Consider the following 24193-nt stretch of genomic DNA (forward strand, 5'->3'; position numbering starts at 1 on the left):
TCCAAAAGCTTCAACAATTTGTGTCCTCAGTTACTAAATGCTTATTGTGTGTTGTTGAAAGGAAAGGTGATGTAACAAAGTGACAAACATGACTGTCCCAGCTTTTTGAAACGTGTTGCAGGCATAAAATTGAAAATAAGTGAATTTTTGTGAAAAAACCCAATGAAGGTTATCTATATGAACATTAAATATTTTGTCTTTGTAGTTTATTTAATGGACTATACATGGACTATATATATATATATATATATATATATATATATATATATATATATATATATAATTTTGAGTCTTAAATTTCTGCATAGATTGGTCATAAAATGTGGTCTGATCTTCATCTAAATCACAAGAATGAACAGTCTGCTTGCACTAATATATGTTTTCATATTTGTATTGCAAATAAGATGCAAACATTCACAGGATGTGGTGGAAAAAATAAGTGAACCCTTGGCTTTAATAACTGGTTGACCCTCCTTTGGCAGCAATACCGCAATTTCTCATGTATAATGCACGTTTTTTCCCCCCTAAAAAATGTCAAAAGTCAATGGTGCGCATTATACATAGGTATAGGGGAAAATGGGAAAAAACACATTCCCATTTTATAAATGTATGCCGCCATCTAGAGGTTATGAAAAAGCTGTACGCTTTCATTCCAAAATGCCACCGCCACTTAGAGGTTATGAGAAAGGTGTACATTATCATTCTAATATGCCACTGCCACCTAGAAGTTATGAAAAAGTTGCAGCCTACACTTTCATTCCAATATGACAGGCGTACGTGTGACTGCATATATGTGCAGTTGTGCTTACAAGTTTACATACCCTGGCAGAATTTGAGAAATATATATATTTTTTTATTTTTTATTTTTTTAATATGACTGATGACTGAACAACAACCATCATTAATTTCTTCATGGTTATGTTTTGTTTAATGATAATGCTTTTCTGAAATGCTTGACAGTTTAATTTGAATGCCATTAAAATTAAATGTGTTCCACCTGGTCCTTCATGTTTTCTTTAAAGAATGGGACATATCTTACAAATTCTGCCTGCTTAATCAAACATACAGTATGTGCACAACTGTGTTTTCTCAATTACTAAATACAACCCCAATTCCAATGAAGTTGGGACGTTGTGTTAAACATAAATAAAAACAGAATACAATAATTTGCAAATCATGTTCAACCTATATTTAATTTAATACACGACAAGATACAAGATATTTAATGTTCAAACTGATCAACTTTATTGTTTTTAGCAAATAATTATTAACTTAGAATTTTATGGCTGCAACACGTTCCAAAAAAGCTGGGACAGGTGGCAAAAAAGACTGAGAAAGTTGAGGAATGCTCATCAAACACCTGTTTGGAACATCCCACAGGTGAACAGGCTAATTGGGAACAGGCGGGTCCCATGATTGGGTATAATAGGAGCTTCCCTGAATTGCTCAGTCATTCACAAGCAAAGATGGGGCGAGGTTCACCTCTTTGTGAACAACTGCGTGAGAAAATAGTCGAACTGTTTAAAGACAATGTTCCTCAATGTACAATTACAAGGAATTTAGGGATTTCATCATCTATCCATCCATCCATTTTCTGAGCCGCTTCTCCTCACTAGGGTCACGGGTGTGCTGGAGCCTATCCCAGCTGTCATCGGGCAGGAGGCGGGGTACACCCTGAACTGGTTGCCAGCCAATCGCAGGGCACATAGGAACAAACAACCATTCGCACTCACAGTCATGCCTACGGGCAATTTAGAGTCTCCAATTCATGCATGTTTTTGGGATGTGGGAGGAAACCGGAGTGCCCGGAGAAAACCCACGCAGGCACGGGGAGAACATGCAAACTCCACACAGGCGGGGCCGGGGATTGAACCCGGGTCCTCAGAACTGTGAGGCTGACGCTCTAACCAGTCGTCCACCGTGCCGCCGATTTCATCATCTACAGTCCACAATATCATCAAAAGGTTCAGAGAATCTGGAGAAATCACTGCATGGAAGAGGCAAGGCCGAAAACCAACATTGAATGCCCGTGACCTCGATCTCTCGGGCGGCACTGCATCAAAAACCGACATCAATGTGTAAAGGATATCACCACGTGGCCTCAGGAACACTTCAGAAAACCAATGTCAGTAAATACAGTTTGGCGCTACATCCGTAAGTGCAACTTGAAACTCTACTATGCAAAGCAAAAGCCATTTATCAACAAGACCCAGAAACAACTCCAGCTTCTCTGGGGCCGAGCTCATCTAAGATGGACTTATGCAAAGTGGAAAAGTGTTCTGTCCTCCAACGAGTCCACATTTCAAATTGTTTTTGTAAATTGTGGATGTCGTGTCCTCTGGGCCAAAGAGGAAAAGAACTATCTGGACTGTTATGGACGCAATGTTCAAAAGCCAGCATCTTTGATGGTATGCGGCTGTGTTAGTGCCAATGGCATGGGTAACTTACACATCTGTGAAGGCACCATTAATGCTGAAAGGTACATACAGGTTTTGGAGAAACATATGCTGCCATCCAAGCAACGTCTTTTTCATGGACGCGCCTGCTTATTTCAGCAAGACAATGTCAAACCACAATCTGCACGTGTTACAACAGCGTGGCTTCGTAGTAAAAGAGTGCGGGTACTAGACTGGCCTGCCTGCAGTCCAGACCTGTCTCCCATTGGAAATGTGTGGCGGATTATGAAGCCTAAAATACGACAACGGAGACCCCAGACTGTTGAACAGCTGAAGCTGTACTTCAAGCAAGAATGGGAAACAATTCCACCTACAAAGCTTCAACAATTAGTGTCCTCAGTTCCCAAACGTTTATTGAATGTTGTTAAAAGAAAAGGTGATGTAACACAGTGGCAACATGACCCTGCCCCAGCTTCTTTGGAACGTGTTGCAGCCATAAAATTCTAAGTTAATGATTATTTGCTAAAAACATTAAAGTGTATCAGTTTGAACATTAAATATCTTGTCTTTGTAGTGTATTCAATTAAATATAGGTTGAACATGATTTGCAAATCATTGCATTCTGTTTTTATTTATGTTTAACACAACATCTCCACTTCATTGGAATTGGGGTTGTAAAAGTAGGGCTGTGAATTTCTAAATAAGAGCAAGTAAATAAAAATACTGCATTAAGTATTCAAATAAAGTGCTTAACTTCAGAATAATTTGAAAAACCTAACCAAATACAGTTACTACTTTGTTTTGATCATATAGGTAGAAGCAAAATCATGCATTGTAAAAATGCATTATACATAGGTAGAAGGGTTTTCCAGAATTTTGGGGTGCGTACTATACCTGGGTGTGCATTATACACGGGAAATTACGGTAACCTCAACCAAACATTTCCTGTAGTTGCACATCAGACGTGCACAACGATCAGGATGAATTTTGGACCATATCTCTTTACAAAACTGCTGCATATCAGCAAGATTCCTGGGACTTTTGGTGTGAATAGATCTCTAAGAGTATATCAATCGGGTTGAGGTCAGGACTTCGACTGGACCACTCTAGAACACATATTTTCTCCTTCTGAAACCATTCTGTTGATTTGCTTCTGTGTTTTGGATAATTGTCCTGTTGCAACACCCTCTCTACTCTTGTGAGCTCAAACTGTGGGACAGATGGCCTCAAGTTCTTCTGCAAAAATGTTTAACTTGTCAGTTCCAATTTTCTGTTGATAATAGCAAGTTGTCCAGGCCCTGAGGTAATTAAGCACACCCATACTGCGATGCTCCTTGCACCATTTTTCAAAGTTTGGATAAGGTTTTGATGTTGGCGTGCTGTGCGATTTTTTCCTACACACATGGCGTTGTGTGTAGGTTATTTGTTTAAGCAGACTGTTAATTCTTGTGATTTAGATGAAGATCAGACCACATTTTATGACCAATTAATGAAGAAATTTAAGAAATTCCAAAGAGTTCACTTATTTTTTCCTCCCACTGCATTCTGTTTTTAATATACGTTTTACACACCGTCCCAACTTCATTGGAATTGAGGTTTGCACATTACATGCACACATGGCTATGCAAATATGTTGTTGTTGTTTTATTTGTTTATTGAAGAGACTTGTCAAAACACTGGCACTGTTTAAAATTTGCTGTGGGATATAGCCCACTGTCTTTCATGTTACAGTACTTTTTTTTTCTTTTTTGAATTCACTTGTGAGTTACATCCTGTCCTCCTGCTATGATGTCATACTATTTATGGAGCTCACGCAGCAATCTGCTAGACTTGTCTGCAAACCCGTAATAGAAACGCTACCCAAATGAAGTTGTAGTGTATCAATCCATGTCTACATTAACCTAACTGTACACCTTGGTGGAGATGTGGCTATTGGAAAGCTAATTACAGCTTATTTGTGGCACAACCTTTTCCTGAGGGGAAAAAGGAAGCAGCTATTTTGACAGAAGCAATTTCTTTCTTATCGGGTTAGGGCATCTTTGATTCATTTATTTTCCATATCGCTTATCTTCATTAGGGTCGTAGGTGAGCTGTAGCCTATCCCAACTGACTTTGACTAAGAGGAGGTGTGGACTAGTCACCTAGTCACTAGTCACCTTGGACTAGTTGCTAGCCAATCGTAGGGCACATATAGGCAAACAACCATTCATACACAGAATAACACCTAACAGTTTAGAAACATGTTTTGGGAATGCGGGAGGAAGCGGGAGTTCCTGGGGGAAAAAAAACAAGCATGGGGAGAACATGCAAACTGAACATAGGAATGCCAGAGTAAGTCTTAGAGCAGAGGTGAATGATGAGAATTTAGGATTATCATACTGCTCATATACAAATTAAGAGAAAAGAAAGGCAATGAAAGATTGTTTTCCTCTCATTTGAAATAAATGCCTCACGAATACATCACAGTGGTTTCTGAACATGATGGCTGAGGTACCCACCTCCACTAGCATACTCCATGATCAGGTAAAGGGTCTTATCTGTCTCAATCACCTCGAACAGCTGCACTGTAGCCCAAAACAGAAACAGATTAAAATCAAATACATAACAAGTCACATTGTGAGTAGAAAACTTTAGCTTGAGTCTTACCTATGTTGGGGTGATTTAAGCCTTTCATTATTCGTACCTCCCGAAAGAGCTGCAAAGAAATAACTTGCTTTTAATAAAACCAACAATAATAATATAATTACAATTTCACAGGTATTTTGTCATTTCTCTGTGTTATTTATCCATTCATCCATTTTCTGCACCGCTTATCCTCACTAGGGTCGCGGGTGTGCTGGAGCCTATCCCAGCTAACTGCGGGCAGGAGACGGAGTACACCCTGAACTGGTTGCCAGCCAATCGCAGGGCACATATAAACAAACAAACATTCACACTCACATTCATACCTACAGACAATTCAAAGTCTTCAATAAACCTACCATGCATGTTTTTGGAATGTGGGAGGAAACCGGAGTACCCGGAGAAAACCCACGCAGGCAAGGGGAGAACATGCAAACTCCACAGAGGCGGGGCCCAGGATTTGAACCCCGGTCCCCAGAACTGTGAGGCAGATGTGCTAACCGGTCGCCGTGACGCTTGTGTTATTTATTTACTAATTTAATTCATTCATTTAATGCTTTTTTTTATTTTCTTTTTTTTTATGTACAAATATTTTTGTTGTTATGATTTATGGCCAGACAATTGTACAGCAGCTACACTGCCCTCCAAAAATATTGGAACCGTGAGGCCAATTACTTTATTTTGCGGTCGGAATTGGAATCGGATACACAACTTAGATGATTAACTATTAGATTATTTTAGATTTTATTGTTATATATTAACTAACCATAACACTTAATCCCCTAAACCCGTGTTGTTTAAATCCACACATTTTTCACATTCATACTCAGATAGAGTTTCTTAAAATAATCTGACATATGGACCAAGCTTCAGCTCCCAAAATGTGCAAGCTATACTCTATAGTTTTCAGTTGTAATTGTACCATATTTTATTGTGATAAATATTTGGCACAATAATTTTCTTTATCACAAATCTATCAGGCCACAACACGCAGTTGGACATACACTGTACAACAGTATTCTATTGTATAAAAGATTGACTCAAAATGTGGTGAATTTTCACATGTAGTCACAAATGCTGAGCGGGAATGCAATATTAGTTCCCCTCCTGATGAATCAAATTCTTTTAAAGTCACACCAACATTTTCTTGTGGTGCACATTCCGATACTACGAACAGTGTTGTCAAGCAGTATGTGGACTATTCCTATCACCGGAACGTATAAACTGGTCAAGGAAAATACATTTAATCACCCAGTCGTCCTTATCAAAACAATTTGATTAATATACGGCCAAAAAAACCATAAGCATTTGTCACTGTATGCGATAATTTCAGCTTCAAGGAATATACAGTCGTTGTAGATTTTCTTATAACACAGGGGGATTAAATTAGTGCCAGTTACTCTGTTTTCCTCAGTTCTCTCCTCATCTCATTTCTCCCTCCAGTCCTTCATCCTCCATCTCTAGCCATCTTCTCTCTTTGCAAAGGCCAATGTCACTGTTGCCATAGCAACCCAGGTATTAAGACCACGATCTTTCTCAGCTTCTCCAGCTGTGCTTATGTTATGTGAATCATGGGATATGTAGTGCTGCTGTGTGATCGTCCACACCATGTATTCCCAGCAACAGCATATCAAATTACCTAAATGATGTAGTAACTCTTTAATGAAACTAACATGGAAGGCCATGTACATTACGCAGTTGTCGTGCAAATCTGACGGACTACAAATTCCCTTCCAACATTGTAAGGAAGTAGAGAGCAACATAACCTGTTCCTGCCATTTCTAAGACATCCTTCTCATCATGTTAGAGCTTGATTTAGCTATCTGCGCCTTCAGTTTCCTCTTTTGCCCGCGCCTGTACAATACATCACAGATTTTCCCTCTACATGAATTCCTGTTGAGATTATGTTCATGTCAGCGCTTTCATGTCTTCTGATTTTTTTTTCTGACCCCTGGGTATCCTCATGTAAAGAATCCCACTATCATCAATAGCGAATTTCAAAAATATTCTGTCCAAATCCTCTCTCATGATATAAATGTGGCACCAAGGTCCCTCACAACAGCTGGTCTGGTACAAAAGTAGAAAGACAGGAAAAGGTACAAACTGAAATGAAGCATTTAATCATTCTATTGCGATGTAAGCACCTGAACTCAAGTGAAAAATACTAGGATTATGGGATGTCAGCGAGAAAAAGCGCAGTGGCTTGATAAGGCCAAAGGAAATTGCATTTATTTACTAAAGCCTTAATAATAGTAACCCAAGGTCATCGCTATCGTTGCATAATAAATACAAAGACAGGGAGCAAAATTAGTAGTAGGCTAATGATGAAAAGTAAAACGTGTATTATTTTTTAAAAAGCAGCCCAAATATTATTCATATGTATTGATTTATTTTATTGTATTATCAAGATTATAATTTAAAGTGACCGTTTCTGTGTGTACATCTTCATGGGGATCTTTACTTAGAAAGGATATAACGGCATGTAACAATAGTTTACGCACACAAAAAAAAAAAAAAAAAAGATTTTTTCATTCTTCATTGATTTATTTGTGGTTTCTCCACTTCTTGCCCCAAGCAAAGCAGCTCATGTAGGCCAAGCGGGCCAAGTATGAGAGTGACAGACTTACGGTTCAATGAGTGAGACACTTTGCCCCATATGTGCATATAAACAGCATTAAGGACAAATATTGTTCATTGGATGGTTATATGAAGGCTTCATCATTTCAAGCTTCACCACAACATGAGATCTTTACAGTTACCTGACTGATTAAGTCACATTAGACAACACATGGCAGGGCAGGAGAGCTTTTGAATGATATGACTGGATGATGGGATATCTGTGCATGTGATCAGATGGCCTTTTTGTCAGTCATTTTTGGAGTTCAGCAATATCATGGTTTACTTATTTCGGATTTAGTGCATGGCAGATTTTTTTTTTTTTTTTTAGATTGCTCACACCTGCACATATCTAGTACAGTTAGAATGATTTGACTGTAATGTTGCAGCAATGATAAATAGGCTATTTTACTTTGCAGAAAAAGAAACCTTACTGAGTAATTTCAACTCACACATTTATTAAGTCACCACCAATATGACCGAAATGCCACTGTTTAACACACAAGCCACAGTCAGAGTTTCATGAAACAAATAAATAAAATACCAACCCAGCTCAACGTGTAGCTAATGCACATATTCATAATAAAATGGACAGTAAAGAGCAACGTTTAGCTTGTTTATCCAACTACAGTACTGTAGTTAAAAAGAGCACCACAAAGAATTCTGGGAAGCAGCAGGATCTGCTGGCCCTACTTCGCATAATGCATTGTGTTGCCTACACGCAGGGACCATCACTGTGAAGCATAGTGCCTAATGCTTTAACTCGTTTAGTGCCAGCCGTTTTCAGAAAAGAGAACCCCGATTGCCAGCCGTTTTTGAGGATTTTGACTGACTTTTCAAGGCTTACAGAATATTCTGTTCTATGATTATAATCATACCGATATTATTATTATTATTATATTATTAAATTAGCTTTTTGTGAAAACCAACATTTATGCAGCAGTAACTTTGATGCTTGTGTATTTTTTTTGCTTTTTGTCACATTTCAGACATATGAAAGTGTTTTCATTGTATAATCCAGCTAAAACAACATTTAGAAATGGCTTTTGTTTGCAAAATAATCCCGTATTTAGCTATATAATGCGCTGTGAGTGACGCAAACTCACTGGAGATCACATCGGTAATGACGCTTTGTGTTGTTTTCTGGCTGTTGACATGGCGACCGTGATCGTCGTCATACAAGATCTCAGTAATAACACATTTGTAACACAAACCCTCACTTGTGCTAGCTACTACAATACGTCCCCTCGTCCGACTTCCAGCCTGTCCGCGCCGCTATTTTAGGCCGGCAAACAGTACCATCACCCTCTTGAGGGCTGTTTGCCAAATCTAAAATGGTGCATCACTTCCCTCTGCTGGCGATGGCCCCACACTAAAATTCTTCCCAAGCTCTCGAGTCCCTGTGGTGTTGCGTCAGAGCGTCCTCTACAACTTCCCATGAAAAATCGCAAACTACGTATTAATACGTGTTCGGCACGCAATAGATGAGTTTGAAACTACGTATTAATATGTGTTCGGCAATAAATTAGTTAAGCAGGAACTCGCCCGCTTACACCATGTATGCATGGGCTGTTGTTCACATCACTCAAGCAGAGCACACCTGCCTTTTATAGGCATATGTTTGTGTGGATGGTGCCTCAAGTGGACAAATAGGATATTTGTACCTCTCTAAAGTATCACTTATTGACAGTGAATTGCATATATGAAAATATAAATTTGAGATCAATCGTACAATCAATAATTGGTCCCTACTTCGTGGATTCAGTCTACCGAGGGATTTCTGAAACGTAACCACGTGATACACGAGGGATTACTGTATACTAGGGCTGCACAATTAATCACAATTTTAAATCGTGAGCACGATTTTGGCTGCCACGATTAAATGAGCTTGATCGTCTGCGACTTTTTACATTAAATGCGGGCAGTGCTGCATATGAAAAGTGCTTCATTTGCAGCAGTGCCTGCAACCTAGTCAGTCAGCCACCAGGGGGTGAACGTATGATTAAAGCTTCATTCAGGGCACCGAGTTCTTTGCAGTTTGTGGCCGTTCACTATTTACCAATCAAGCAGAACAACGGAGACGTACCCGTCCTTGACAATTCACTATATTGACAACGAGACTTTTCAAATGAAAAGTCGGTGCTTACAGCCTAAAGTTATTGCGTTTTATGCATTAACTGTATTCGCTCCCATTAAGTTGCAATTCGTAATTGCACTTTGTAATAGCATATTTATTCAGTTAGCCCTTGTTTAAGTAGAATTCTTTGGGGTACATTTATTTTGTCATTATTATCCCATTTATTCTTATTTAAAGATTCATTTTGCACTGAAAACTGCACTTATTAAAAAGTACTACAATATAAATGATTTTTCTCTAACTTGATAACAATATTGATCAAAATAATTGTGATGATTATTTTGGCCATAATTGTGCAGCCCTACTGTCGCTCTGTCCAGCTGCAGATGGCTATACTGCAATTCCTCTTTTTGATTCTGAGTGTGTGCATGTGCCATGCTGCAGTCGCCCTTGATCGCTGCCAAAAAAGTGTGCACTGGCCTGGCTTTGACCTTCATGCACAATGTCCACCATTTAGGCGCCAAACGTCAACATGCTGATCAGCAGGAAAAAAGATGACGACGAGGAGCAATTCGAAAGACCCCAGTCACAATACAATAGCCACTAAAGACTAAACCAAACATCCATAATCACGAATCACATTCAAACACACTTTGCTGCCCTTGTCTTTCTTTTTTCTTTCTTTCCCCAGCGTTGTGTACTAGGTAGGGGTTGCCCGAATTCAGTCGACACAAATCTAATGAAAATCGAGTCAACATGCATAAAAAAAATTTTTTGTACAGTATAATAGTTTTTTTGTAAATAACAGGAGGCAGGAATACTGAAATAATCTACAGTATATTCAGTGACAATGTACAGCACAAACACCAAAAGTTATGCAGATCATACACGTTCATCATCAAGTCTGTACAACTTCAAGTACTAGGAGGTAGGTATGTCCAGTCAAGTGTTGGTTAACTCTGCTTTCTTAAATCCAAGGTCACCGCAACAGTCTATCAGAATGTTTTAGAGGACTTCATGATTCCTTCTGCTGAGGATCTGTACGGAGATGCAGATTTCATCTTCCAGCAGGACCTGGCCCCTGCCCATACCGCCAGAAGCACCAAAACCTGGTTTGATGCCCATGCAATCTCAGTGCTTGACTGCACAGCCAACTCGCAGGATCTAAACCCCATTGAGAATCTATGGGGTATTATCAAGAGGAAAATGAGGGGCGCCAGACCCAAAAACAAAGAAGTGACAGCAAGCATCAAGGAAATCTGGGCTTCCATAACTCCCAGGCAAGGCCACAAGCTGATTGCCTCAATGCCACGGCGCATCGAGGCAGTGATTAAAGCAAAGGGATTCCCAACCAAGTATTGAAGATTAATCGTTTTGAATAATTTGATTGATTTAATGTGACCCTAATTTCTTTCCTTCTCTCTTTTTTTTTTTTTTACAAAAACTGAGAAGTAAATGTTGATTTCGTCACAGTATTCTAATTTTTTTAATTCCTGCGTTTGTGGATTTTATGAGCTGGAAACCCAAATTATGTAAAAATAAACAAATAAATACTTGCAATTGCTTAAATTGTGGGCCCTGAATCTATAATCTATGAAAGTTTAACTTTTTTAATGAAATTATGGAAATAAATAAATTTTTCCATGATACTCTAATTTTTTGGACAAGGTCTATATTTATTAGTCATTCGCCATCTTGTACATAACTTCCGGTGCAGGGTCACAGGGTGATGAAATGTAGCCTGGCTGACTTTGGATGAGAGATGGTGTACACCCTAGACAAATTACCAGCCAATTGCACACATACAGGCAGTTCAGTCTCCTTCATCTTTAAACATACAGTAAATACATCCCCACCAAAAGTATAGGAACAGTAAGGCCAATTCCTTTATTTTGCTGTAGACTGAAAATATTTGATGAATATGAGACAACACATTTCAGCATTTTTTTCCCCACATATTTACATATAGGACATAAAATAAACTCTACAGAAACATTATGTCTGCCAAATTAAACAAAGATGCATCTTAACAGATTGGGGATCTGTCATAATGAAGCACGATAATGACCCAAGACACACTGCCAAAACAAAAAAGGAGTTCATCGGGAGAGAGAAGTGAAATTTTTAGACTGACCAATTCAATCTCCAGACTTAAACCCCATGGGTCACAGACTTGATTGATTTTGCTAACCTAAAACAATGTTGGTTAATTACAAATAATGCTATGCTGTGAGTAACCAACTGAAGCTAAAGTAACTAAAGCTGAACTGTTATTGTCATATTCATCTTTTGATGCAAAATCCAAATGCTTTTAGCCTACATCACAAATAAAGAAATTGGCCTCAGTGCTCTGATACTTTTGGGGGTAGTGTACTTGATTTCGAACCGAGAGGATTCAGAGAGAATCCCTACAAAGGAGCCGATACAAACTCTCCACAGAAAGGCCTTAGCTTCTAGATACGTTCTTGTTAGGGCACTTATAACCACACCACTATGCTTCAGAGGATATAATGTACACTGAACAATTCACTGTTTTTTATTGTTTATTAGTTATCAATGTTTTCCAAGGTGATGCATGGGACATGACGGTTGTGTCTAATATTTAATTTTAATGTACTGTATCATTAAATATATGTATGAAAGGTTACAAGCACCCCTCTGCATGATATAGTGCAGTAACTTACCTTTTGTAGGCTGGTTGGATTCAACTGAGTTTTGTCTATGATTTTTATTGCAACCTGGAAAAGATGTAAATGATTTTTAATTAGTTAAACAGAAGACAATTAAAATAAATCAAAAGTATCAGAAGCTGAACATTCTTCACAGCCATTGTGTGCATAGATTTGGTTTTAATTAGACTTTACACCGATCTGATCGGCTTGATCGGTATCGGCCGATAATTAGCATTTTATGCTGATCGGCTCCGCAAAAGACTTTTACTCTGCGTTGCCATCGTGTACAGTATATTTGAATCCCAAATTTTTTTAAATGTGTAAATTGTGTGCGGGTGAAAAAAATAATAAAATAAAGGAAAAACGTGTGGTGGTCATCACCGGTGCTTGGGAGAGGATGTTCATTCACGGATTGCTTGAGGTATGTTTACATACTTTTAATACGATACGGCTCACAAGCAGCCAACAAAACGTTCTGTAGCCCAGCAAGCTGGTGCTAGCACTAACGGTCGTATGTAAACATGCCAGCGTTCTGTCGAATCATGTTCGAAAGTTTCGGTGTGTGCGAAGTAATTGAATTACAATAAAGTAATTTAGTAATTTAATTTATAAACAACGCTTTCCTTATTGTCAGGTCCAAATGTTATGATGAATTGATACGAATAACATCCATCCATCCATCCATTTTCTGTACCGCTTTATCCTCACAAGGGTCGCAGGCGTGCTGAAGCGTATGCCAGCTATCTTCGGGCGAGAGGCAGGGTAAACCCTGAACTGGTCGCCAGCCAATCACAGGGCACATATAAACAAACAACCATTCACGTACACATTCATACCGAAGGGAAATTTAGAGTCTTTGATCAACCTACCATGCATGTTTTTGGGATGTGGGAGGAAACCGGAGTGCCCGGAGAAAACCCACGGAGGCAAGGGGAGAACATGCAAACTCCACACTTCATTCATTCTCTTTTCCGGTGCATGCCTCCACCTTTGTAAATGTTCCACCACCAGTATTACACAATTACAGTTTATACTACTCACAAAACATTTAGGGTTGTTCAACCTTTGGGTGAAATTTCATAATGGAATAAAATGCACTTGAACTTTTACAGATGAACTTAATTTGACTATTAAACTTCTGAATGCACACCCAACTGTTCAATGAAACATTGAAGCGTTGGAAACGTGCACTGAAAGGTTTAGAGGTCAAATAAAGTTTTCCTGTAAATGTTACAGTGTATTTAGGTTAATCACCCCAAAGACATGTATACTTTTAAGTACTGTATAGCCCTTAAGTTTTTTTTAGTCGTGCATATATGTAAATACAGATTACAGTGAATTGTGTAAAAATATGAGTTGACTACCAATGATAAATCATTGTCATTTTTCACCCTGCAAATATTTCCTTTCACTCATACTCTGGCATTTGCCTTCCCCTTGTCTCCTAAATTGACATTTGGCGTCTTACCTCTCTGCCTGTCAGGATGTGGCGTGCCAACTTGACCTTGGCAAAATTTCCCTTCCCGATGGTCTTGAGTAAACGATAGTTGCCGATGTGTGGCTGCTCGTCAGAGCAGGAGGCGATAGAGTTCCTGCACCGGGCGCCAAGCGAACGGCTGGACTGACTTGTAGCCTTGTCAGAGCGGCTGGCCCCCAGCAACACATGCTGCAAAATATGAAGGAAAAGGTTTTAAAGAAATAGCAACGTCACATAAGAACAGAAGTCTGCCCATGGAGCTCCAGGGTTACCCAATCCTAGAAAGTGATTATGATCGGCAGAATCTAAACCATCTGTGAAAGTATGTGCATCCATAATCTGCTTTTGAACTCTAAAGATTACATTTTATAGTAGCATTGTATTGTCAGTTCTCAATATACAGACCCTTTCCAAAAAATTTGAATATCATGGAAAGGTTTATTTATTTCCATAATTCCATCCAAAAAGTTAAACGTTCATAGATTATAGATTCAGGGCATACAATTTAAACAATTTCAAGTATTTATTTGTTTATTTTTACATAATTTGGGCTTGATTCCTGAATGAAAGGCACACTTTACTTTCATCAGAAAAAAGGACCTTGGACCACTGGCCAACAGTCCAGTCCTCCTTCTCCTTGGCCCAGTTAAGACGCTTCCTGCGTTGGCTCAGGCTCAGAAGTGGCTTGACCCGAGTAACCCGACAGTTGGAGCCCATCTCCCGGATGCGTATGAATGTGGTGGTTTTTGAAGCTGTGACTCCTGCCTCATTCCACTCTTTCTGGATCTCTGTTAGATTATTGAATCTTCAATGTTTGATAATCCACTGAAGCCCACGGTCATCTCTTGCTGGTGCATCTTCTCCTGCCACATTTTGTCCTTCCACCAGACTTTCCATTGATATGCTTAGATACAGCACTCTATGAACTTTTGTGGCTTACCCATTTTATGGAGGGGATCAATGATGGTCTTCTGGCCAGTTGTCAAGTCTGCAGTCTTCTCCATATTGAACCCAACTGAGAAAATCGAACCAAACTGAAGCAATTTAATGACACCTGGGGAAACCTGTGCAGTTGCTTCGAGTTTAATTGATGATTAGTGTGTGACACTCCGTTTAAAACATTTATGGCCTGAAAAATTTGGGCTGATTTCTTCATAGTATTCTAATTTTTTTGAATTCCTGATTTTGCGGGTTTTATGAGCTGGAAGCCCAAATTATGTAAAAATAAACAAATAAATACTAGAAATGATTTACATTGTGGAACCTGAATCTATAATCTATGAAAGTTGAACTTTTTGAATGGAATTATGGAAAGAAAATAAACGGAAAGGGTCTGCATGTGGAACATACAGAGGGCCGAAATTGCTTTTCCAAGAGATCACTGTCACAAAAACAATACAAAAAAACAAACAAACCATAAAACATAAAGACATAAAGCATCCAGTCATACATGCGCTTTGTTGCATGAAGCGGTTATAGATGAATTCTGACCCTGCAAGTTATGTTTCAGCGTAAAAGGCAATTCGTATTTTTGGTCTTGAGGCTGATTGTCTTCTTCTGTCATTTTTTCTCTTCTTCTTCTGAACCATTGCATGCTGACATGCTAAAATTTAGCTAAGTGTGCATTCCCCAAAGTTAATATTAAAATAATAATAATAATAATAGATGCATCGTATATAGCACCTTTCATGAAACCCAAGGACGCTTTACATAAACAAAGTGGACAACACAACAAGTGGGCAACAAAGACAAGTGGACAACAAAGACATAATCAATAGAAAAAACACTAACAACAGAACGACCAAACTAGGTGCCAAAGGCCTAAAGTGCCGTTTGAGTGCAGGTTTGAAACTATCCAATGTTGGTGACTGCCGAATCTCCTTTGGAAGAGAGTTCGAAAGGGGAAAGGCTGTCACGCTGAAGGCTCCTTCTCCAATTTAGGGCAGTTAAATTTGAGAGACCATGCCCCTTTCAGCCATAATTGAAGACAAATTTCTCACACATCCAGCTCAGTGTGCTCAAAAAACATACAAAGCTTTTAAATAATTACGCAATAAACACCAAAAGTTGTACACAGACTAAGAAGTCTGGCGTGCACATGCATTAACTATAACTTGTGACATACAGTATCCTTTTATATTTTCAAAATATCCAAACTAAACCGGATCCCCAGCCTTGGGTAACTGACAAAGACGCAGGGGCAGTACTCAACTCGCGGATCATTAAAAATGGTGACACGCTAATGTTGAAAATGTTGAATATTCTAGTTCTGCAGAACAGCCTGGCTTTAACAGTCCTGCCCTCCAAGAGGCGACTGATGGGCAGCAGGTTCATTCAAATACACCTTTCTTGGCAATGTACATTAGGAAACTGTAAAGCAGTGGTGAAGCAGAAATGCTACTCTTGGGGACCCCTGTTTACCACGAGACACAAAGCAGGCATTCAGTTGTGAGAATAAGGCATAAGGAGGATTTCTGCACCGCTTATCCTCACTAGGGTCGCGGGCGTGCTGGAGCCTATCCCAGCTAACTGCGGGCAGGAGACGGAGTACACCCTGAACTGGTTGCCAGCCAATCACAGGGCACATATAAACAAACAACTCACATTCACTCACTACGGGCAACTTAGAGTCTTCAATCAACCTACCACGCACGTTTTGGGGAAGTGGGAGGAAACCGGAGTGCCTGGAGAAAACCCACCCAGGCACGGGGAGAACATGCAAACTAGACACAGACGGGGCCAGGGATTTGAACCCCGGTCCCCAGAACTGTGAGGCAGATGTGATAACCAGTCCCCCACCGTGCCGGCCACTTTTGCCAGTATATTACTGTAAACGTGAATTGAATTGAAAAAAATAAATGAAAAAGTGGGAGATGAGTAATCTGAATTGGATTCCGTAGTCATGCACCACTTGATATATCGTATTCATACACCAGCTGTGAATCATTATCTGCTCAAGACTAGTCGATTAGCTTACCTGAATCAGGTGACACTCTGCAAAGGAGCAATTGGCTCCTGTCTCTTGACCTCTAAAGTGAGCTACCAAACCCACATGTATATAATACAAGTATATATAGGACAACAATGCTTTCCTGCAACGGTGCCACATTGTTCGTGTTCAGTTTTTTACTACGCAGTAGATTTTTTTGCTCATTCACTTTCTTGTATTATCATATTTTCTTGCATGTGTCTCTTGTTATGTACGTATCTTGTTATTGATATCGAAACGCCTAAACACTGTGGAGCCATGAATATTACAGGGGATACTGGGAAGATATGTTACAGTCCACTTAGCCATTGCTGTAAATTTGACAGTTATTTACAACATAGCATTCAGTAAAATACAGTTAAGTAATTATACTTCAGACATGCAAACACCAAAGGCATGAAAAAGGTGACAAAAAGAAAAGGAAAAAAAACTGAAAATGTGGTTAGTTAACACCTAGAGCTGCCAACACTAAAAGACAAGTATGTTATGATGTTTTCATGTTATGATCAAATGATTTGTGGTTTTATTCTCTTTTAGTAGTATAGTAAGTCTTTGATTATGTATCCTGTATTATATTGTCTTGTAGATGTATTTAACTGCTTTTTTACATCATGGCCGCCAGGGGACTACAGATGAAAACTAGCCTTCTGGCTAATTCTGGCTTTTTTAACCATGTGTACTTCATGTGTTTTATGAAATTGAATTGTCCCCTTTCAAATAAACTGATTAAAAAAAAAATAAAAAATAAAAACCTTGCAGCGGGACCGCCGCAGAGAATCTTTTTTATTTTAATATAAATTAAGCAATCTGGAAGACTGAATACAATAAGGCAAAATCAACAAATCTTCTTCCCACAGAAAAACATTTTTTTTTTTTTTTACCGCTCAAGAACATGTTAATGTACGAATTTAAGATTCAAATTAAATTTGCTTTTTTGTTTTTGCCTCCAACTTGTGCCAGGCTCATCTCCACCTGCACCTGATGCCTGCTTCAAGCTGTGCCACGTGAATAGCATCTTCCTCTTTAAGCAATCATTCTGCAAAAGAATTGACTAAAATCATTGTCTGTTTCACTTCATTTGTCACGATTAGCAATTTCAAAGGCTAATCCCAAATGCCTCCTCCAGGAAATTATTAAGTACAATATTTTTCTGTTCTTAGACAGACAGTGCCAGACAAATACTACAATACGTGAATGATGTTGTTTTTTTTCCGTCTAAATGTAAACACGAGTAGCGCGCTGTTGCATTCATGGTAACGACGGCTTTCCCAACATGGCCGCCACGATCAGCCGGGCTGGTTTACCTAGTGTTAATACCTATGCCCGGGAAGCCCAATAGAAGACGTGCAAGATCATGTGACTGTCTTTTGTCGTTTGATTGGTGAACTAGACTTAAACGTCACTCGCGCTTAAATTAGATTGCCGCAAATAGTGCCCAATGCGGAAGTCGAACTCGTATTCCCCCGCACGAAATAGTTGATAAAATAAGCAATAATTGAACGATAAATGTAGCGAGCGATATTTAGACCATTGTAACCTTGTAAAAGTACCGTTACCACGAGCTGCCAGTGTTCAAGGCCTATGACGACAGCGAAGGCGACCCCCACCCCCATGTGGGTTAAGTGTCTTGCCCAGGGAAAGAGTGACGACGCTGGAGTGGGATACAAACCAGCGACCCTCCAGTTGCAGGGTGTACTTTTATCCTCTGTGCCACGCCACCCACAAACAGAGAGTTACTATATATATTTTTTAAAACAATGTTTTAATTGTGCTGATGAGTCACACAAGGACAATGGGAGCGCTTTTGGCTTGCAGAACAACTTTCACATTCTCTTGCCCACGTCCTCAAGTCACCTGATTCGGTGCCTATTTTATCACCTCATCCTGTGCCACCAGTTTTCCCTTCTTCACCTTCCCTCGTACCTGCACACTCTGTCCTCCTTGTTTCTGGTGTCCCCCAACCTATATGATGGCAGGCTGATCAAGCTGATTCAGACCTAGTTCCTGGCCCTGCGGCCGTTCTTGGTCCCCATACCGCCCCAGTGGCTGCTCAAGTCCCCTGTACCCGACCAGCAGCTGCTCGAGGACCCTCATACCGGTTCAGCCATTGATCATGGCTCAATTACCCATCCATGTTACGACTGGTCGGCCCAGACAACCACACCAGTTACATGTCCACGTTGAGAATGGTTGGCCGGGACCACCAGGACAGCCGTGCCAGTCACCTGACGCTTTGGCGGTGCACATCCATCTGACCCTCCTTGGCCAGCACTAGCCCTATGGCCATCCTCCGTTTTGGCTGGTTGGCCAAGACATGATTTTGGGCACCTGCAACTCTGTGAGGTCTGGTGTAGCGGCCGGCGGCCTGAAGGGCCATGACAAACCCTATAACCTTGGCTTCCTGGTCATCTTCCTGACCAGCCCAGCTGAGCACTTCATATCTGGCATGTCAGACTGGCCCTGATGTGACTCTTTCTCCTGTCCTCCTGGTCGGCTTCCAGAATGATAGTCTAAGTACTCAGGCCCTTACACCCGGCACTAGACCCCCGTCAGCCCACCCTGTTTTAGACAGTTTGGGTTTTGGACATCTGAAATCCGTCCTTGAAGGGGGAACAGTGTTATGATCTGTGGGTTTTTTTTTCAGCTCTTTGGTTTTTCTGTGGGACAGATAATGTGTTTGGGTTTATTTGGAGTTTTATGTTCCTATGTACTTATGATGTCTGCATCTCCACTTGTTCTCGCCAGACCTGCTCTCCTTGTGTCTACCAGACAGTTCCCTTCAGCCATTCGTGTCATGCCCAGGTGTGCCTTATTTAGGTCCCCATTTTCTTTCAGTCAGTTTTTGTCCTTGTCATGTTGCCTGTCGTGGTGAGTCACAAGTATTTGTTTTTTGGACTTTTTGTTATTTTGTATCCATCCTGCTTGTCCAGTATTTTTTGTTTTGTCTTTTTTGTTATACCTTTTTTGAGTATACCCTGCACTGCTACCTTGCCTCCCCTGCTTCCCTGTGCTTGAATCCACTCTTTTCCTCCACCCCACTACAACAAAACCCTCAGAATGTGACAGAAGGGAATACCTACCCAAAACAAACAACTGAAAGAAGTGACAGTGAAAGCCTAAAAAGGTATCACAAAAGAAGAATACAAAAGTTTGGTGATGTCATGGGGTCACAAGCTTGATGCAGTTATTCCAAGCAAAGAGTATGTAACCCAATATTAAGGGTTAATCTGTTTTAATTGTATGAGTTCCAATCCTTTTGTTCACCGAAAATGAATAATTCTTTATAAATAATACTAACTGCTGATCTTCTAAGTTTTATAAAATGCAGATGTAAATAACTCATAATAAAAGCTCAACTATTACGCTCGTGTCAAACCCAAATATTTTCAGTCTACAGCAAAATTGTGGGTGCTTTATAGTCGGAGATAGCAGATTAGTTGATTAATTGAGAATTGTGAGGAATTGAACTTTGTTTTTGTTTTTCCTGTTGTTACAAACCATTTGATGATTAAGTGTTAAAACAATTGTCAATTTTTATCACAATTTTCTGCTATTAAAAACGATGTTTTGCCCTCACGCAAGGCAATTCGTAGAGTGGGAAACAAGAGCCAAAAGCAGAAGGCTGAGGAACCAGGATGCCAGAGTGATAAGTGGGTGAGGTGCACAAAGACAAACAAATAAAAGGAGGTTATACTCAAAAAGGGAGCAGATGCCGACACAGTAGTCCCTGGCCAGTTCCAGGCCCTGAGGCATCGCACTTCCATTCACCCAGCATGCCATCTACACACACAGGCATCTACAAACTCTCAGGCAGTCCCTCCCTCCCGTACTGTTATTCCTCCTCTCAGACCCCATCTATACAGCCTATTTTGGATCCCTTCCCAAAAATTTGGGAGGGCCCGACCAATAGGGATTTGTTTCTGGCCGATGCTGATTCTGATATTTGGCAGAATTAAATTCCAGTAACCGATTAATCAGCTGATTAATTAAAACAAATATATGCTAAGTAAAATTACTTCTTTTTTGGACCCTTAATGCTTACAACAATCATCTTTTCCTTTCAGCCTGTCCCGTTAGGGGTCGCCACAGCGTGTCATCCTTTTCCATGTAAGCCTATCTCCTGCATCCTCCTCTCGAACACCGACTGCCCTCATGTCTTCCTTCACGACATCCATCAACCTTCTCTTTGGTCTTCCTCTAGCTCTCTTGCCTAGCAGCTCCATTCTCATCACCCTTCTATCAATATACTCACTCTCTCTCCTCTGGACGAGTCCAAACCATCAAAGTCTGTACCACTGCAAACAGGAAGGGGCTCAGGGCTGATCCCTGATGCAGTCCCACCTGCACCTTAAACTCCTCTGTCACACCTACAGCACACCTCGACACAGTTCTGCTGCCCTCATACATGTCCTGTACTATTCGAAGATACTTCTCTGCCACTCCAGTCTTCCGCAGGTAGTACCAGAGTTCCTCTTTGGGTACTCTGTCATAGGCTTTCTCTAGGTCTACAAAGACTTCTCAAAGCTCTTTCTTACCTTCTCTGTACTTTTCCATCAACAATACAACAACAATAAATATATGAATTACAGCCAGAACATTTGATTGTTTAACAATACTTTGTAATTTAGTATTTGTTTAACTTGACAACAGAGAGAAACGGGAAAAAAAATTAGATTTTTTGCCGATTTTGCTGTTTTTTTTAATGTTTGTTTGAATGTCATCAGGCGGCACGGTGGCCGACAGGTTAGAGCGTCAGCCTCACAGTTCTGAGGACCCGGGTTCAATCCCCGGCCCCGCCTGTGTGGAGTTTGCATGTTCTCCCCGTGCCTGCGTGGGTTTTCTCCGGGCACTCCGGTTTCCTCCCACATCCCAAAAACATGCATTAATTGGAGACTCTAAAATTGCCCGTAGGTGTGACTGTGACTGTGAGTGCGAATGGTTGTTTGTTTGTATGTATGTGCCCTGCGATTGGCTGGCAACCAGTTCAGGGTGTACCCCGCCTCCTGCCCGATGACAGCTGGGTTAGGCTCCAGCACGCCCGCGACCCTAGTGAGGAGAAGTGGCTCAGAAAATGGAAGGATGAATGTCATCATTTTTGTCTTATGTTAATGTGTAAAAAAAAAAACCAACAACAGCAAAAATCGGCAAAGAATCGGCCGATTTTGCAGATTTGAAAAGGGCTCATATTGGCCGATTAATCAGTCGGGCCCTACCAATGACCATAGGCAGTGACAAGCCACAAGCAAAAGCACTGAGGGCTTTTTTACATTTTATTATTATTTGAGTCCACAGATCAACCCAAGCCTCACCTTCGCCAGTGTGGCAACATCTTTGCTGTTCAAATCACTCATCCACCATCATCACTTCATTGTGGAAAGCACATCAAGATTATTCTAATAGGAAGGGTGGACGTGAATTCATAATCAATTATGCATCTTGTAAACTCACACACACACACAGTCTGGCTTAACCACCCTTGTGTGCTAAAAGCTCTGCTAACAATCATGGGGTGGGGGGGGGGGGAGGGGGGGTGTCATGCGATAAGTGTTTAGGGGAGAGAAATGACAACGCAACCTCAGTCAGTATTGCCATAGATAGATAGATAGATAGATAGATAGATAGATAGATAGAACATGCATAAGACCTCTAACTGCTAAATGCACTGTACTGGATGTATGGCGCTGTCTGACACCCACTGGCTGTAGGGTTGGGCGCCGAGCAGCCTGCGCAAACACTGACTGCACATCATTCCATGCAGTAATCCCCCCTCGCTTCATACGAACAAACCAAGGTAGATTCTATACATTTGTTTTGGCCTGTGCACCCGAAGATTGCCGGAGAATGCATGCATGCACAAAGAGGAGGAAGCAGCAGCAGCAGCAGCAGCGAGGGCTATTTTGTGACATCCCAATCTCCATACAGCCTTATAATAAGATGTGACAGCTGCTTTTAAGCTTGCAGAGGGCTGCTTTCCTGTACTGAGCTATTCATGCATGCGCAGACACTCAAGGTTAGCCCGTCTTCAAGTCTTTTTATTTTTTATTTTTTTTACACATAAATCCAATATTACCTCTTGCAGTCCCAACGTAATAAGAAAAAAAACAACAGATCAAGCAACCCGCACCATTAACATAGCAGCAAATGCATGCCAGTAGGCCAAGATGATAAAAGATTAGTTTTAAGGGCGCATTTATCTCCCGAATGCCCCCAAAACAGGCTTTAGGCTGCAGCTGCACTTACATGGTCGCCAGTACTCCTGTCGTTTCCAGACGGTAATGCAGATCGAGAGGACATGTTTTCTCTTTCGCTTTTCCCTGAGTGACAATCGCGGGTGTGTTTTTGACTGAGCAGTTTTTGGTTTTTTTTACAGGCTCCACCGGCAGAATAACATCCGCAGATATGACCCACAGTCCCGAATCAATCTGCCTCTTCTCCAGCCGGCCGAACCACCGCGGTCGAGAGCAGACCTCTGCCTGTCATGGCAGGAATTGATATCCGGAGGGGGGGGTGTCCTCAATGCAACTGCATCTTCCATCCACCATGCACTTTGCACACAAAAAAAAAAAAAAAAAAAATGGAGAACAGAGAACTCGGTCGATCAGCGATGCAGCAAATGCAAATCCGGAGCATGGAATAGGTGCTAAAACGCAGAGATGTTTGGCCGGAGCCCAGCGTCTCTGTGGCGACTATCCACCCCCTGCCTCATTGCTGCACAAAACAAACACAATCTTCTGTTTACGTGTCATCTCCGTCGATCACAGCACGCGCGCATAAAATATGCTGTTGTTGTTGTTTTCATGTCATCCCGTCGACGCCAATGCAACTCGCCCGCTTTGCAGCAGCTCACAGCAGCCGAAGATGCAGCACCGGAGCAAAAGGCCGAAGCGGTCACCAATCGGTATTCTCCGTCGGTGTGTTGCGCTGCACCATTAACCCACGAAGAAGAAGCGCAGGCAGAATTAACCAGACTTAAAAGCATTAAAGGGCGCGCGTTGGCTTTGATCATCGGTACTAAGTCCATGCCCTTGAAAGCAGGAGCAAAATAGGAATCCTACTGCACCTTTGAAAAAAAATGATATTCATAATAATTAAAAAGAACATTGTTTAAAAACAAATCTAAGAAAATTAAGAGTGACGTTTGTTGCATATAAACATAGCCAATAAGATTACAGCAATAAAATCCACCCAATTAGTCGGGTTGATCTGTTGAATTAATAATTGAGATTTTATTATAATAAGACCTGTTTAAGGCGCGACCATTTTGGACCATCAACTGGAGGCAAAAACTCAAATGGTTATTGACCGATACTGCTGGCTGATCTTTATTTGATTAGTTGTTATGTT

General features: G+C 40.7%; 1 protein-coding gene across 3 annotated transcripts in view; it reads right to left on the reverse strand.

The window, feature by feature from the left end:
* Positions 1 to 23922, reverse strand: part of mark4a (MAP/microtubule affinity-regulating kinase 4a) — a 57768-nt gene extending 33846 nt beyond the window's left edge. For 2 of the 3 annotated variants that reach the window (XM_061751336.1, XM_061751335.1), the window contains exons 1-5: positions 23090 to 23922; positions 13852 to 14049; positions 12396 to 12449; positions 5043 to 5091; positions 4895 to 4960 (exon numbers count right to left, since the gene is read on the reverse strand). In XM_061751336.1, coding sequence (XP_061607320.1) covers positions 4895 to 4960; positions 5043 to 5091; positions 12396 to 12449; positions 13852 to 14049; positions 23090 to 23143 — 421 coding nt within the window. In that variant the 5' untranslated portion in view covers positions 23144 to 23922. The remainder of the gene's footprint in view (positions 1 to 4894; positions 4961 to 5042; positions 5092 to 12395; positions 12450 to 13851; positions 14050 to 23089) is intronic. The other variant, XM_061751334.1, reaches the window with a different exon arrangement.
* Between the last annotated feature and the right edge of the window lie 271 nt (positions 23923 to 24193).

This window comes from Phyllopteryx taeniolatus, chromosome 17 (genome assembly GCF_024500385.1).
Source record: "Phyllopteryx taeniolatus isolate TA_2022b chromosome 17, UOR_Ptae_1.2, whole genome shotgun sequence".
Taxonomy (NCBI): Eukaryota; Metazoa; Chordata; class Actinopteri; order Syngnathiformes; family Syngnathidae; genus Phyllopteryx; species Phyllopteryx taeniolatus.